Source organism: Podarcis raffonei, chromosome 10 (assembly GCF_027172205.1).
Source record: "Podarcis raffonei isolate rPodRaf1 chromosome 10, rPodRaf1.pri, whole genome shotgun sequence".
Taxonomy (NCBI): domain Eukaryota; kingdom Metazoa; phylum Chordata; class Lepidosauria; order Squamata; family Lacertidae; genus Podarcis; species Podarcis raffonei.
This window is the reverse complement of record NC_070611.1, coordinates 75,025,752-75,041,341: the sequence shown is the minus strand read 5'-3', so window position 1 is coordinate 75,041,341 and position 15,590 is coordinate 75,025,752. Positions and strand designations below refer to the sequence as shown.

The 15,590-nt window shown below is 47.6% G+C and overlaps 1 protein-coding gene across 1 annotated transcript; it reads left to right on the top strand.

The window, feature by feature from the left end:
* Window positions 1–7,350: 7,350 nt before the first annotated feature.
* LOC128421972 (acrosin-like) lies at window positions 7,351–14,056 on the top strand. The gene is made up of 5 exons (XM_053405378.1): window positions 7,351–7,566; window positions 8,204–8,404; window positions 9,737–10,020; window positions 11,570–11,715; window positions 12,751–14,056. The coding sequence occupies exons 1-5, from the start codon at window positions 7,457–7,459 to the stop codon at window positions 13,702–13,704; spliced, it is 1,695 nt and encodes a 564-aa protein (XP_053261353.1). The 5' UTR covers window positions 7,351–7,456; the 3' UTR covers window positions 13,705–14,056.
* The last annotated feature ends 1,534 nt before the right edge of the window (window positions 14,057–15,590 follow it).

The following is a 15,590-nucleotide window of genomic DNA, read 5'->3' as shown; positions in this document are numbered from 1 at the left end:
AAGCTGACTGTCTTTCACGTACCTCATCTCCATGGGTGTTCTGACCGCTGCACATTCAGACATTCTGAACTTCTCAAGCAACTGTTCAGTCTTGCCTTTCTGACTGAGCAAGAAGCTTCCATCCTGGGTTGTATCAAACTGGACGCCTAGGTAAATTTTCACTGGACCTAGGTTTCTGAGTTGGAAACGTTTTCCAAGCTCTTTGGCAAAACCTTGAACCTGCTTCTCGGTCCTGGCCACGTAGATTATATCACCCACAAACACCGAAACTAGCTCCTGTGACTCTCCTGACCCCTTCAGGTACAGGCAGCTATCAGCAAGACTCCTCTTGAAACCCATGCTCTGCAAGGCTTCGTTCAGACTCAAGTTCCAGTTCCTGGCCGATTGTTTCAGACCATAAATGGACTTGTGGAGCTTCCATACTTCATCTGGCCTATTGCCCTCAAACCCTGGAGGAGGGAGCATGTACAGATCCTCCTTCAGGTCTGAGTTCAAATAGGCAACATCGACATCAAAGTGATGCACCTGATGACCTAAGCTAAGAGCATGTGCAGAGTTTCACTTCTGGAAGTAGGACCATACACTTCAGTTTAATGCAGCCCCTTCCGCTGTGTGAACCCTCTGGCTACCAGTCTAGCCTTGTACTGTGGTTCTCCAGTTGCTGTGGGTTTAAGATGGTAAACCCAACGACTGCTCATGGCGTGCTTGCCTGCTGGCAGCGTCGTGATGGAGAACATGCCTAGAGACTCCATTGAGCTCAGCTCTTTCTTCATTGCCTCTTGCCATTTCCTGGCTTCTGCTTCAGGCAATTTCTGAACTTCCTCAAAGCTCTCTGGTTCACATTGAGCCAGACCAACCCACATGCTAGTGACCTCAAACCTTTCAGGTGGTTTTCCCTTTGTAGTGAGAGCTGACCACCTGAGCACTACTTCAGGTACCCCCTCTGACCCACTAGGGCCAGCTAGAGTGTCCTTGCCCTCAGAGGACTCCCCCTCTGACTTACTGCATCTTCTGGACTTATCAACTGGACCTGTGGGCAATGAAGGTGCACTCCTTTGCTCTAGCTTAACAGCTTTAGGAGATGCCCTTTCCTGTCCCTGCCCTTGGTCCGGGACCTGATCCTCAGCAGCAGGATCAATTTCAGCCTCTTCCTCCTCAGCAAAGTCAAGCAGACTCTCTGAGAGGATGTCAGGATTCTCATGGATGCGTGTCCACCCACTTTGCTCACAGAACTCAGCACTCCTGCTAACTAGAATCCTAGACTGATTACCTCTGGGATAGGCAACCCCCCCCCCTTGGTCCCTGGCTCATACCCACAAAAGATCAGCACTTGGCCTAGATCGCAGCTTTTCACTGTTGCCAAAGAAGTGGCCAGGTGGTGGTGTGACAACGTGTCTCTTTCAGTTCTCTTGGGGCCTCTCTGAGCCTTCCCATGCTTGGCGGCACCTCTAATCTGGTTGCCCTGGGAAACGGCCTTGGAGGCTTCCTGTGCCTCCACTGGACACTGTATAACCAGATGGGAATCAGAGCCACAACGAAAACGATGAGACGAAAAAGCTTTCACTGTTTCTTCACTTCTCCCTGCACCCCCTACACCTGGATGCAGGACAGCCTGGGCCTGCTTGCCCTCCATCTTCCTGCCAGCATTGTTCCTCATCACACAACCTTCCCGAGATAAACTCTAGTGTCAGCTGCCCCGATGGCATGGTCTCCAAGGTCAAACACAAATTCTCATAGCTTTTATCCAATGAGCTCAGAAGAATGTAAACTTTTAATTCTTCAGGGAAGGCCACATTGAGTTGCCGCAGTTTACTGAACGCAGCCAGCATACGCGTAATGTGGTCTCTAACAGGTTCTCCAGGACGTAGTTTCATCTTAAAAAGACTCCTTGTCACATGAATCTTGGCCCCTGCTGTAGTGTGTAGGTGCACTCTCTCCAGAGCCTGCCAGATTGCCTGTGAAGTCCCTAGCCCATCAACGTGGGGCAATTGGGAAGAGTCCAAACTGAGCACCAGTTGACCCATCATTCTCTGGTCTCTCCTCAATGCAGCAGTGGCTGTTACTCTTGCAGCTGCAGCTGCACCAGCTGGTGCAGGGACTGGGGCATTCTGCGTACAGTTCCAGAGCCCCTTGCCTGTAAGCAAGGCCCTGACTCTTCAGGACCAATCCTCCCAGTTGTGCCCATTAAGCCTCTCAAATGGGACATTGAAGGTCTCCTGAGCCTCTGCCATCTTCTCCCCGGGGCTTAGCCTACTCATGCTCCTGCCAGCCAGTCCAGTGAGGTCTTTCTTCACCAGCGAGTTTCACTGCCTTGCCTTAAGCACACAGCATGGCAGGATCTCTAGCTGGACTTCTCTGCAGCTCTTCACACACAGACACAGCACAGGCATGACTGAAAACCTCCATAACCTGGAAGGTTAGCCCCCATAACCTGTGAGATAAAGAATGAATCCAGTGCACTTCTGCTGCCACTCAGCTTGCCAAACTTGTAGCAGAGTAAACACAGTGTGTGCCCTTGTGTGCGCATGCAGGAAATAGGAGTCTGTACGCAGCTTCTCCTCCCCATCCCTTTAAACCACTATACAATACGGACACTGAATGTATGAATGAAGTTTGTATCTGCATACTACCGGCTGCCGCCCAATCAGGAGAGCTCAATTTTGACAGCTAGCCAATGGTGGGTATCGAACAGCAGTCCCTAGTGGCAAGAAGCTCAACCAGCAGGGAGCTTCTTTTACCATGCCTTTGCAAAATTGTCCAGCTCAGCTCTGCAAAACTGGTCAGCCTTCCACGCTTCATTAAGCCCCCTGCTGAGCTAACAATGGGTTCAATGTATTAAAAGGTTATTAATTGGTTTCAATCATTCAAAGGTTGTTACAATGTATATTTGCTGCTATCAAACCACCATAGCTTTTATTTAGCAGCTTGGAAAAAAGGACTGAGCTTTGGAAATTCATAGGAAATCCATTTCTTAGCCAATTCCTTTAATTCCAATGCTGTTTTCCTCCATGTAGAAAGCACTTTCACCCCTCCACCCACTACCATTACCCGAGGGATGGGAAGTCACGTAGGCAGAGAGGCTTGAACTGTCCGCCATAACCCTCAAGCCTGAGATCATGTACACATTGCCCCTCCTCAAGAGAACACCCCAGGGCGACATTAGCAAGGATATCAGGCTTGCCTAAGTATCAGGCTGCACATCTCTGGCCTAGCCCATGGGCATAGATGTTTCCCAAGTGCCATTGTTCTCTTGGTGATGGGTACTTAAGAGGTGCTTGTCTATGCTAACCTTGTACTTGAGGACTTGCCCTGACATGTCTGTTTATGTTAATCATATATACCCCTTCACCTTTTAACATTTTATTGATGTAAAAATGACGTTTTAGTGACACTGTATGCAATGTCATATGGGGAACCATGGGAAGTTTTAAAAGTGAATGTCACCCCATGCTCAGGGTTCTTACTGACGTTTGAACCTGTTGCGCAACAAATAAATATCTCTGTCTACTGTGATACGGAAGGGGGGGCATGTCTTCTTCACCTTCTTCTTCGCTACAATATATCAATTTATTTCCAATTGTCAATGTCAAAAGTGACTAAAATCTATAAAATTCATAGAAAATCAACGTGCCAATTTGCTCAATTTCTCTAGGACTCCATCACACCTCCCCTGTCCTCCATAATCCCTCAAGCAAGGTGTCAAGACCCTAATCCTGTCAAATCACTCTGCCAAGCCTTTCCTCCAGGAAATGCCAGTACATGGACCATTGTCTTCTCATCACCGGTATTCAGGATGCACTTATCTGCGCATATCTCCAGCTCTGCATATTCCCCCCTCCCTCCTCCATATGTTAATCCTGTGTAACCCAACCTCTTAATGTATTCATGATGTAACTGGGATGTGTTTTGCACTGTATTCTGGGGCATGGAGGGAAGTTTCAAAAGTTTATGTCACCCCTTTCTCGCTGTTCAATCTTGCCTTGAACCTGTTGCGCAATAAACTTGGATCTTCTGCAGTTTGCTCCTGTCCGGCTGAGCTCATTTTCTTCTGCAGGGACCCGCGGACTTACTTAGTCCGACGAGCTGGGTGGCAGAGCAGCCTCGCACCCAGATTTTACCATAACAACTGATGGCCATTTAGCTCCGGTTTGTGGCTGGAATTTCCTTCCTTTCTGACTGGGAGCACCCGTGGGCTCTGCCTGACGAGCTGGGGTGTTGAGTAGCTTCACAACCCGGAATTTTCCCTTTCAGTTTCGATGTTCTGACCGTATATTTATCTACACATTTCCATTCTTTCTTAAGTTTTTGATTAGATTGTAATCTAATTGCTGCCGTCATTCTTGCTAGTTCAATAAATTCAGAAAATTTAAATTGCCAATCTGCCACTGATGGTACTTCCTCTCCTTTCTAGTTTTTGGCAACAAATATCCTGGCAACAGCTGTTATTGGCAAAACCTATTGGTGTTTCACAACTTTCTGACTAGTTGCAGGACCTTAGCCAGACCTAGCAGAGTCAACGCAGAATCCACAGAAGCAATTGGCGACTTGGCTGCAGACAGGATAGACGAAGCAGGAACCAGGAACTTGGAGTTAGGTGTTTATTATATACAGTGGACTATTTACAGGAACAGAACACGGATCTTTTGCTAGCTCTCTCTGACACGACTCACAACTCCTACACTCACACAGAACTCTGAACCTCTGAACACTGAACTAACACATTCCAGTTAGTAGGCCATTAATTATCACTCTCTTGAGAGAGCTTGACCAATCAGGGAGCTGTCTCCATGTCTCTGTTATCTGTTACCAGGCAGACCTACTCCTTCACATGACCTTCTGGCTGTCTACCAAACCTTAATTGACTCTGTGTGAGTAGCTGCACGTACACAGATTCCCAACAGCTGTTGTGTATAGAAAGATTCTTTTCTTGTCCTTGGGGATATCACTTGTCACTATTCCTAAGAGGAATGCTTCCGGTCTTTTTTCAAAGGTTATTTTAAACCTTTTTTTAAAAACTCCTCATAAATATTTCCCCAAAACTTGTTAATTTTAACACATTCCCACCAAACATGATATAATGTTCCCTCTGATAACTTACATCTCCAACATACATTCAGTGGTAATTTATAAATGTTTGCTGATTTGGCAGGAGTCATGTACCACCTGTAGAGCACTTTCATTATATTTTCTTTAATAGTATAACAGATGGTAGAATTAATGTCATATTTCCAAAGCCTTTCCCATTGATCCATCTGTATCGCATATCCAAAATGTTGTCCCCACTTAATCATAACCTCTTTTATCTCTTCATCTTTAATTTCCCATTCTAGTAGCAAATTATACATTTTTTTACAATGGGGGAGGGATTTTGCAGTAGTTCTATATAGAATTTTGACTCTTCTTTTTGAAATCCAATTTTCTTATCTGAGTGAAATTGATCGTTGTTGGTGGTATTGTAACCAGTTAGTAACAATACTGTTTGATTTCTTTATATGATTTCAGTTTTTAAAAAAATCATTTTTATTGATTTTCCAATAAAAACAGCCAATCAACATGTCCACATCATAATCCAATTAAAAACAAAAAACTAAAATAAAAAAGACCAAATTGTAATCCAAATTTTGATTATTATTTTTTCCGGGCTCCCCATAGTCTGGGCCTCTGAAGCATATCTCCAAATCTTCAGTCCTGCCTCTTCTCATTGTTTTCATGTTTTCCACATCCCAATCTTAAGGCTTTAACGTTCTCCATCCCTGGCTCTGCGATTCTCAGTCATGTAAAAATCATATATCCTTTTGTCCGTCGATCACAGCTTTATTTGTGTATATATATTTTTTCACCTTTCTATTTGCCAGCGCAGCTTTCCCTGACTCCATTCCAATCTTCCAATCTGGGCTGTTGTCCAAGTCTATCATCTGAAGTTTAATGACGCAGCAACTCCCAAGTTGTTAAATCATTCCAATCCGGGCTGTTGTCCAAACTTTTCATCTGAGATTTACTAACATAGTAACTTCCACATTCTTAGGTTCTTACTGTAAATTGTTGAGCATACTGTTTGCAATATTGTATTGTAAATGAACTGTATTCCACAGATATAAGTCATTTGGCGATCATTCAGCCTCTCGGAGACCACACAATCCCCCCTCCGGGCCCTAGAGGGGGGCTGCCAGACATCCATTCAGCCTTCTCTCTCTCTCATAATGAAAAACTTCTGCAAACAGCTGCACTATACGTTGTCCCAAATTGTTATCTCAAGTCATTACAAAGGTAGCCAGCAAATATTTCCTGCTTCCCTCAAAAAAGTGAGGAATTCTCATTTTTCCGCGCTGCGTCATATTAACATGCGCCATCTTGTTTCTTCTTTTATCTTTATCAAGTCTTTCAAGTCTAAGTAAAGCTGTGCAGTTGAGTACTTAATTATAAATAGAAGTCCATCTGTACTCTTTTTTTAAAAAAATAGGTTTCTTAATGAGGCTTAGCATAGAAAACCAATTGTAGATGTTAAGAAGAAACAAAAGACATACCAAACACCTCCATAATCCACACGCCATGATGAGAATTTATTTGAAGTCCAAGCTTAAACTTAAACACCAGGGACTGTATAGTTCTGCAGGTTTTTCCTTAGTCGTCTTCGGTCCAGACTATGTCTGTTTATTGTCCAAATCCAATAATTTTATCAAACAGATATTTCCGGCTATGAGAATGACATCGGAGAGTGCCAGCCATGTCATGCTCTGGGACTCAGTGTCCTTCCGCTTGCACCTTGATGCAAGCTGACAATCTCGGACAATCTGTGGGTCTGTGAGACAGTCCCCCCCCCACCCTGGGGAGTCTGCGAGGGCTAATGACCCCCATATCAGCCCTGAATTACCAACACGGCTGGGATCCAATTGTATGGGAGTAAGCCATTTCCTACCGCCGGAAACAGGAAGCTGTGTATGAGTTCAGTTTTAACTGTCCTTGTTTTCTTTTCTTTTTATATAAAAAAAATGTTACCCCATTTATTCCATATTTTTCTTTTTTATCAAAATCATCTCTAATGGTGCAGCCCACCATGGGGTCTTTGGTTCTAGTAAGTTTTGGTACTTCCTCCATACTTTAAATAAAGAATTCTCTTTCTAGGACTATAATGGGTGCCTGGCCTTGGCACTCTGGCACTCTCATAGGCACAAGGAAGGGCACCCTGTGCTGCAAAGAATGGATGTTGCAGTTGGCCAACGCCTGCAGGGATCACCATGACAGAATGCCCTCTCCATGGGGCAGAAAGTCAGGTGCAAGCCTTACTCTTTCCATGCTTCTGGGCACATAAACACTTCTCTCAGATGGAAGGGTTGTTCAAGAGAAGAGAAGAGAAGAGAAGAGAAGAGAAGAGAAGAGAACTTGTGATGATGTCAGACTCTCCACCTGCTGATCTGACAGATCTTCCGTTTTGTGATGTCATGGATTCCAGGGAAACATGGAGGAAGCAGCAACACCTGGAGCCGGCAGAAGGATGGGGTGGTGGCTCCTCCCTGTTCTGGCCCTCGCTGCTTTCCGCCCCACCCATGCCGAGGAAAGCACCTGCGAGTAAGTGGGGAGAGAGGCCAGACATGGGGAGGAGGCAGGAGAGGGAATCCCAACCACCAACTCCTTCTGGATGTGGTCTTGAAGAGGAGGGGGGCACAACTGACCCCATGGCTGCTCTCACTCCCCTTCATTGTGGTGGGTCAAAACTAGCGTGCAAAGACAGAGTCTGTTCTCAGAGGGCATGTTCCTCCCTCTCTCAGAATACTAGAATCCATCTGGGTCACCCAAGGAAGCAGAATGGGGGACCAGTCAGGGGGCCAGACAAAAGGAAATATTTCTTTTCTAGAAGGATGACAGAGGGAGGGTGGGAGAGAGAGGTAGAAAATAGCTTACTAATTTGGATTTGCTGAACAGTCCATTTTTGCCTCTGGCCCCACCCACCACTGAGATGTGGCCCTCAGAAGACAATGTGGCCCCTGGCCTGGAGAAAGTTCTCTCCTCTGTCTTAAAAGCCTGGGAGTGATGGGCATTTGGAAGGCATCCAGAGGTGCAGCTGGACACCTCCAGTTTCATCCCTCTCTTCCCAAGATGGCCAAGAGGAGGGGACTGACCAGTATTTGGGGCAAACTGGGGGGAGGTGATATATATGCAATGTCTCTGATCTTCTGTAGATGGCAATCTCTTTCTTGCTTTCCAGTGGAGTCTGCGGAAGGCGTCCCCTGGCGGGCAGCCATAACCTCCTCCGGGTTGTGGGCGGCAGCAACGTTCTCCCCGGAACGTGGCCCTGGACAGTCAGCTTCCAAATACTTACTTATACGGGATACTTCAGTATCTGTGGAGGCTCCCTGATCAGCCCTCGATGGGTCCTCAGCGCAGCCCACTGCTTTCAGGAACCAAAGTAAGCAAAGGGTTCCCAAGAAGTGTGGTCACGGGGTCTGCAAACCTGGCACCCACGTCGGGGGCATCTCATGGGAGCAGAGTCCCACCTTCTGCCTTCAGAGGGGGTGGCTGCTGTCAGCATCGCAGGGTGTCAAAGAACCATCCTCCAGTGCTATCCAAAGAAGTTGTTGACCTTTTTTTAGGATTGAAGTTGTTGGGCTGTTTTATGATTTTAACCCAAAGTTAGTTGTTGAGCTCTTTTTTTTTAGAATTCAGAAGCCCAGGAACAACCCTCATCAATGGCAGGACTGATCTGAAATAGAGATCAATTTGTTTGTTTGCTTGCTTGCTTGCTTATTTATTTCATAAACTTAATTGACTTCAGAGGGTGGTAGATCACTGGCAGTTTTTGATTATGGATAGTAGATCACAACCGACTTGAAGTTGGACATGCCTGGTCCAGCAGTTCTCCTGCAAAACTTGAAAGAAGGACACTAGGACTAAGCTGGCCCCTACTCTTTGATTCATGTTTCTGAGACTCATCCTATAGGCTCTTTTGACTATGAAGTGTTACTGAAGTTTTCAGTTCATACGCAGGCCCACAAATCTGCAAACTGGACAAGCCTTTTGGAGTTCTTTTGAGAAACTTTTGCTCCAGAATTTGCCTCTCCAGGGTTTAATGAAAACAGCAGAGGTAGATGAAAAGTCAAATTTATTACATTAAAAAAAAGGAGAGCAATTGGCATATTTACTAGAGGTTTTAAACAGAATTAATGAATAGCAATGTGTGTAAGAATGCATGTGTTGGGGTAAAGCGTCCTGTAAAATGCAATATTACATGAAAAGAGTGTACAAAATTTTTTTGTTTGGGGGCAAATTGCTCTGCAAAAATGTGTACATTAAGTGCAATTTACACTAAAACAATGATGAATTTTTACGAGAACTTTTTTTTTAAATGACGTGGAGAAGATTAGAAACATGATAGGAACCAAAACCAACACCCCAAATGTAATTTCCAAAGATTTCACTCCACCCCATGGATCAAAGCAACTCTTCATCGCTTCATCACTTTACTTAAAACTTTGCCCCAGTTTGATGAGGGACCACTGAGGAGTAAGCTGTTCACATCTGGTTTTCCAGATCCATGTGGTGGCATTATGCGAGAAGGGAGATGTGCAACTCAGAACCAAATTGGGGGAGGGGAATGAGGCAAAGGGCGGTGAGGCCTCCCTGCTTCCCTCTCTCCTCAGACCCAGCTGTGCTCCCTGTACTCCAACATCCAGCCAACTTCAGCTGACCTTCATTTTGTTCAGGAGCACAGTCCCCACCCTGTGCGTATTCTTTGTTCCAGGGAAATACCAAATATCACTCTGTCGATTGGTGCCAACCGCATCTCCGATCCCGGCCCCGATGCCCAGAGGCGCTCGATCAAGAGGCTGCTGAACCACAAGCAATACGAGCGCTTCTGGAACAAAACCTTCAGCAAAATACACAACGACATTTCCTTGGTGGAGCTGAACGAGCCAGTCAACTGCACGGACTACATTCAGCCAGCCTGCTTGCCAGACGAAAGCGTGGCGGTTTCCAAGCTGGGGCACTGCTACATCAGCGGTTTTGGCATCATGGATGCGACAAGTGAGATCTGCAGGGAAACCAGGCCCCCAGAAGGAGTGGCCTGGCTGTGTGCCTAAAGTAAATTTGCAGACCACACCTTCCCTGCCCATTAGTTTCGCCAAAGAAACGTAATAGCAATGGTAGTCAGGGTGGAAATTACAGTGGCTGCATTTGTGGTCATGAATCTTGATTCCTGCATTGCAGGGGGTTAGGCTGGATGACCCTTAGAGTCCCTTCCCACTCTAGGATTCTAAGCTGGTAGTTATGGTTGGGCTGTGTTTGTTTTGAGAGCCATTCCATTTCACAGATTAGTTGGATTAGTTGTAGTTTCCGGGTCACCTTCAAAGGCAGCCCCACGTAGAGCGCATTGCAGTAGTCCAAGCGGGAGATAACTAGAGCATGCACCACTCTGGCGAGACAGTCTGCGGGCAGGTAGGGTCTCAGCCTGCATACCAGGTGGAGTTGGTAGAGAGCTGCCCTGGACACAGAATTGACCTGCGCCTCCATGGACAGCTGTGAGTCCAAAATAACTTCCAGGCTGCGCACCTGGTCCTTGAGGGGCACAGTTACCCCATTCAGGACCAGGGAGACCCCCACACCTGCCCGCCCCCGTCCCCCAAAAACAGTACTTCTGTCTTGTCAGGATTCAACCTCAATCCATTAGCCGCCATCCATCCTCCAACCGCCTCCAGGCACTCACTCAGGATGGAGGTGGTTGGTTTTGAGAGCCATTCCACTTCACGGCTTCTGGGCAGATCGCCTTCTCCAGACATAGATGCTTGCCCCCAAAACTCAGCTCAGTAATGATGGCTTTGCACGCAGACGATTGTGTTTCAATCTCTGGGTAAGGCTGGTGGAAACTCCTGTCTAACGCTGCTGTCGCTCAGTGTATGCAATACTAGGACAGATGGAAAGATAGGGAGGGAGGGATGTGGTTTCAGGAGGAAACAGAGAGTTTTGGGATGCATTAAAAACTTATGTATTTGTGAAAATAATGTACAAAAATGCATTATATTAGGGGAAATGGCTTTGCAGAAAGGTTTCTCTTAGGAGAAATTAGTATCCAAATGCCTGGTGAGTTTTTAAAAAATTCAGAAACCGATGCATGAACAGGGAGATCCAAACTAAAAATAGAAAAATAATGAGGAAAACAGCAGTTGACAGGTTAACCCATCACAAGTGAACCCCAACAAATTCCCTGGGATTTACTCTGGAAACAATAGAGGAATGAGTGAAACATGAAATACTGCATTTTCTTGAGACCCCAGGGGGTTTGCCATATTGGTCCCAATGTGTTTTGTTCTAAAGGGTGAGGAGGGATGTGGTTTCAGGTGGAAACGGAGTCTTGGGGTCTCCAGGACCCCCCAGAAACCTGGAGCTAACCCTACTCTGCAGCCTGACATACCCTTGTCTCTGATCTCACCCTCAGAGATTAGGGGGGGTTAGGGGGGGTGATATTGCTGCACCTGCCTTCATGTCTCTCTCCTTTAGTCCTGGGGGTGCAGGTGGGGTGGGGAGTGAAATCTGAACTGAGCCTCCCCCTCCCCCCACTTTCCCGTTCTGCTCTCAGCGAAAAAAATGCCCGACATCATGCAGGAGGGGGCTGTTGACATCATCCCCAGGGCGACTTGCAGCAGCCCGGACTGGTGGTACCACTATATTCTCGAGGAGAACATCTGTGCTGAAAATTTGGAAAGAGGCACTACTATGTGCCAGGTGGGTGAAGCTATGACAAAATCAAGGCTATGGGTTTGGTTTGGGGGTGAAACCTTCTCATGCTCCTGGAACAGCAGAGCTCTTGCTCTGAACATGCAAAACTTACCTGCAATTCAGCTTCCAGCATCTCAGGCAGTAGCTGTGAGAGAAGGGGAAGGCCACTCCAAGGACAAATCCTTGGAGAGCTGCAACTGGCCTGAGCAGAAAATGCAGGGTGAGATTCACCAGTGGAAAACTTGGCATAAGGCATTTGCATAAACATGAATGCCCTCCTTGGAGTTCAGGGGTCTTCCTTAACAGACACAGGGCAGATGAAGATGATCCCCTTTGCCCTCAGCATCCCTCCAAGCTCTGCTCAAGAGGTCGCCACCCTTAGCATCTGGACTCAGAAGGCGTCACAACCCAAGTAGGGGCCATTGCCTCACCGGTGGATAGGAGTCCTTTAATGCCAAACCACCAAAAAGGTCAGCTCAATTTTACGTTAGATATTTGCCAAAAGAGAAAATCCCACAGTGGAAGGGTGTCACCAACAGTTGCTACATTTCTGGAGATGCCGCAAGAGACTGACGGTGGTGTTTTAGTGGTGAGCATAGCTGCACTCCAAACAGCTGACCTCGGTTCGGTTTTCAGCAGACACAAAAAGCCCTACTTTGTCCTGGTTGGCTCAAGCGTGGTGCTGAGAAATCCAGGGTTGCTGGTTCGATCCCTGTATGGGACAACTGCAAAGAGTTGGACTAGAGGATTCTCAGGGACCCTTCCAACTCCGCAATTCTATGACCTTCAAGATGCAGAGCAGTGGCTCTGTTTCTGAGCTACAGCCTTCCCTTAGATTAGATAAGCTTCCTTGGAAGTTAATCTAGGCCAACCATCGGCTCAATGGATGGTCCAGGGTGCAGGATGCAACTCTGTGATGCTTCCAGCCAAAGTTTTCATATGACATCTTCACAAACCTTTCCTCTTACAAAGCTCCGCTTCTGACCCATCTGGCTGTCAGCACGCTCCTCCTCACAGGAGCCTTTTCTCTCCCGCTTGCAGGGCGACAGCGGCGGCCCCCTCATGTGCCGGGAGCAGAGGTCTGAACGCTACTGGGTGATTGGAGTCACAAGCTGGGGACCACCATTCTGTGGCCAGAAAAAGAAGCCGGGGGTCTACGCCTCCACGCAGTTCTACATCGACTGGATCAGGAAGATGACCAAGGAGGACTTTTCCCCACCCAAAAAACCACCGCTAATGGCACAGCCCCGGCCTACGCCACGTCCACACCCACCTCCAACGCCACAGCCCCAACCGGGACAAAATGGGAATGTGCCATATCCCAGGCCCCCTAAAGCAGACGGGGTCACCAGGCCATGGCCACCCCCCAAGACCACTCCCCAGACCCCTCCTATGGTCTGGCCCACCACCAGACCTTGGCCACCCCCCAAGACCACCTCCCAGACCCATCCTGTGGTCTGGCCCACGACCAGACCTTCACCACCCCCCAAGACCACCTCCCAGACCCATCCTGTGGTCTGGCCCACGACCAGACCTTCACCACCCCACAAGACCACCTCCCAGACCCCTCCTGTGGTCTGGCCCACGACCAGACCTTGGGGACCCCCCAAGACCACCCCCCAGACCCATCCCATGTCCTGGTCCACTCCCAGACCCAACTCCCATCCCACATGGTGGACCAAAGGAGGGGGTCCCAGGCGCATTATATGGTACATGCCTCCTGGAACAAGGCCCACAGGACCGGGCGCCTTGACTCCCCCCCAGCGCCCAATCTGGGGCCTAACGCCTCCTCCGTGGTCCATGAGGCCAATAAGGTGGCATCTGAGGACAAGGGCCAACTTGCAGCATTGGCATGGGCAGATTTACAGGCCGTGGGTCACAATTCGCACACCCGCAAAAGGGATTCAGTCCAGGTTGCTGAATCCGCTGCAAAGGCAAGTTCCGGCGCCACCCGGGAGCCAAGTAGAAGTGGTCCCTAGCTCAGCCGAGGACTAATAAGGACTGCCAGGCTCGGGTGGCAATGCCAGGGGTGCCCGTGGGCATGGTGGGTGGGCTGCCCCTGCCAGATCTCAGAGCCCACGATCCGTCCTTTGCTGGTAACAAACTAAATGCATCTTCTCCCCATTTGATTTTCTTCTTTTTCTAACATCGCCCATAATGGATCACGTGCGCAAAATTTATCTCATAGCCTTGCCACTGTTTCCTCGGTGTTTTTCAACCTGGCTTGAATATGACGTTGCATCCAAATGGGGACTTAATGCTGCAAACAGCTTGTTGGTGACACTTTTTAACAAAATAAAAAAATCAAAGTTCTCAAAATGAATAAAACCACAAATGAATGGATCAACAGGTGAGTGTTGGTGTGCTGCTTTTCGCAACCCAAAGCAACAGCTCTCCTGAATCATGCTTGGGAGGCTGTGAGGTGAATTATTTGTGTCACCTGCTGTGATCTGCTTCTGTTATTCCAGCTGCAGATCCAGGCTGTTCCCTGGAAGCTGCAAGTCTCTATTGCAAACTTTCTTCAAAGAGGGCCAGATTTGATGCAGTGAACATGCATAAGGGCCGACCAAAGTTGTTGAGCCTTTTTTTAGGATTGAAGTTGTTGAGCTTTTTAGGGCTTTCCCCCAGGAAATAAACTGCAACAGGGGCCAGATTAAACCGACCGGTGGAGTGGATTAGGCCAGACTTTGCACGTACCTGCTCTATAGGCTAAGCCAAGCCTACCTGCACCAGGTGAAAGGGAATCCTGATTCCATGGTGTTCTCTAAAGATGCAGCTAAACCTTGTTTTCCAGTCGCAGGTGCATGCTTGAAAGCTCCAGTTCCAAACAGTTTTCTTTCTGAGCCAGTGTAGTGTAGTGGTTAAGAGCAGTGGACTCCTAATCTGGGGAACCGGGTTTGTGTGTCCGCTCCTTCACATGAAGCTGCTGGGTGACCTTGGGCCAGTCACACTTCTCTGAAGTCTCTCAACCTCACTCACCTCACAGAGTGTTTGTTGTGGGGGAGGAAGGGAAAGGAGAATGTTAGCCGCTTTGAGACTCCTTCGGGTAGTGATAAAGCGGGATATCAAACCCAAACTCTTCTTTTGTTCTTCTTCTTCTTTCTGCCCCAGCTCTTTCTCGGGCAAAATCTGCATTTTACCACTGAATTGGAGGCAATTGTTCCCACCAATTCAATGGTAAAATGAGGGTTTTCCTGGAGGAAAGAGCCAGGACAAAACCCCCCAAAACCCTGCTTAGACACAGAGCTTAAAATCCCTGACCGAAACGCAGCAGCAAAGGAAGTCCCTTGAGCCAGTCACTGCCCCTCAGCTCATAAAGCTGTTGTGTGGGTTAAGGGTGGAAAGGGAGAACCATTGTCACCACCTTGAACAACATGGGGGGGGGGAGTGGGGTAGAAACGGAAATATACTCGGAGTCGAGAGTGGATTTCATGCTCTTTATTCAGCTCATAGTGGTGAGGAGGAATGAAAGCTCCCCCAGAATGTCTGCTTTATATACATTATTTACACAATGGGCCCCACGTGATTGGCTAATTCTGGGATTCTCCTGTAGGCCAATCAGGTTCCTGATTCACTTCCACCTGGAGCTGGATTGGGTGGCTCCTGTGGACCAATCAGACTGCTGCATTCTGGACCCTATTGTTCTAGGACCAATCAGACTACTGCATTCTGAATCCTATTGTTCTAGGACCACTCAGACTACTGCCTTTTGGATCCTATTCAACTCAGTACATAACAGAAACACAATAAATAAAGGTATCAAGGCATTTATACCCCACCCCACTTTGCTTCCTGCTAGTGCCTCCACTGCAGCTTCCTGATGATAAAATTCTGCAGTTTTAAACATCCCAATTATTCCATGTTTTGGTTGTTTCAGCAAA

Bases quoted from the DNA above. Each gene is read 5' to 3' on its own strand.
- LOC128421972 (XM_053405378.1), top strand. From the start codon at position 7,457: ATGGAGGAAGCAGCAACACCTGGAGCCGGCAGAAGGATGGGGTGGTGG. The intron at 8,405-9,736 runs GTAAGCAAAGGG...TCTTTGTTCCAG, and splicing joins CACTGCTTTCAGGAACCAAA to GGAAATACCAAATATCACTC. The intron at 10,021-11,569 runs GTGAGATCTGCA...TTCTGCTCTCAG, and splicing joins TGGCATCATGGATGCGACAA to CGAAAAAAATGCCCGACATC.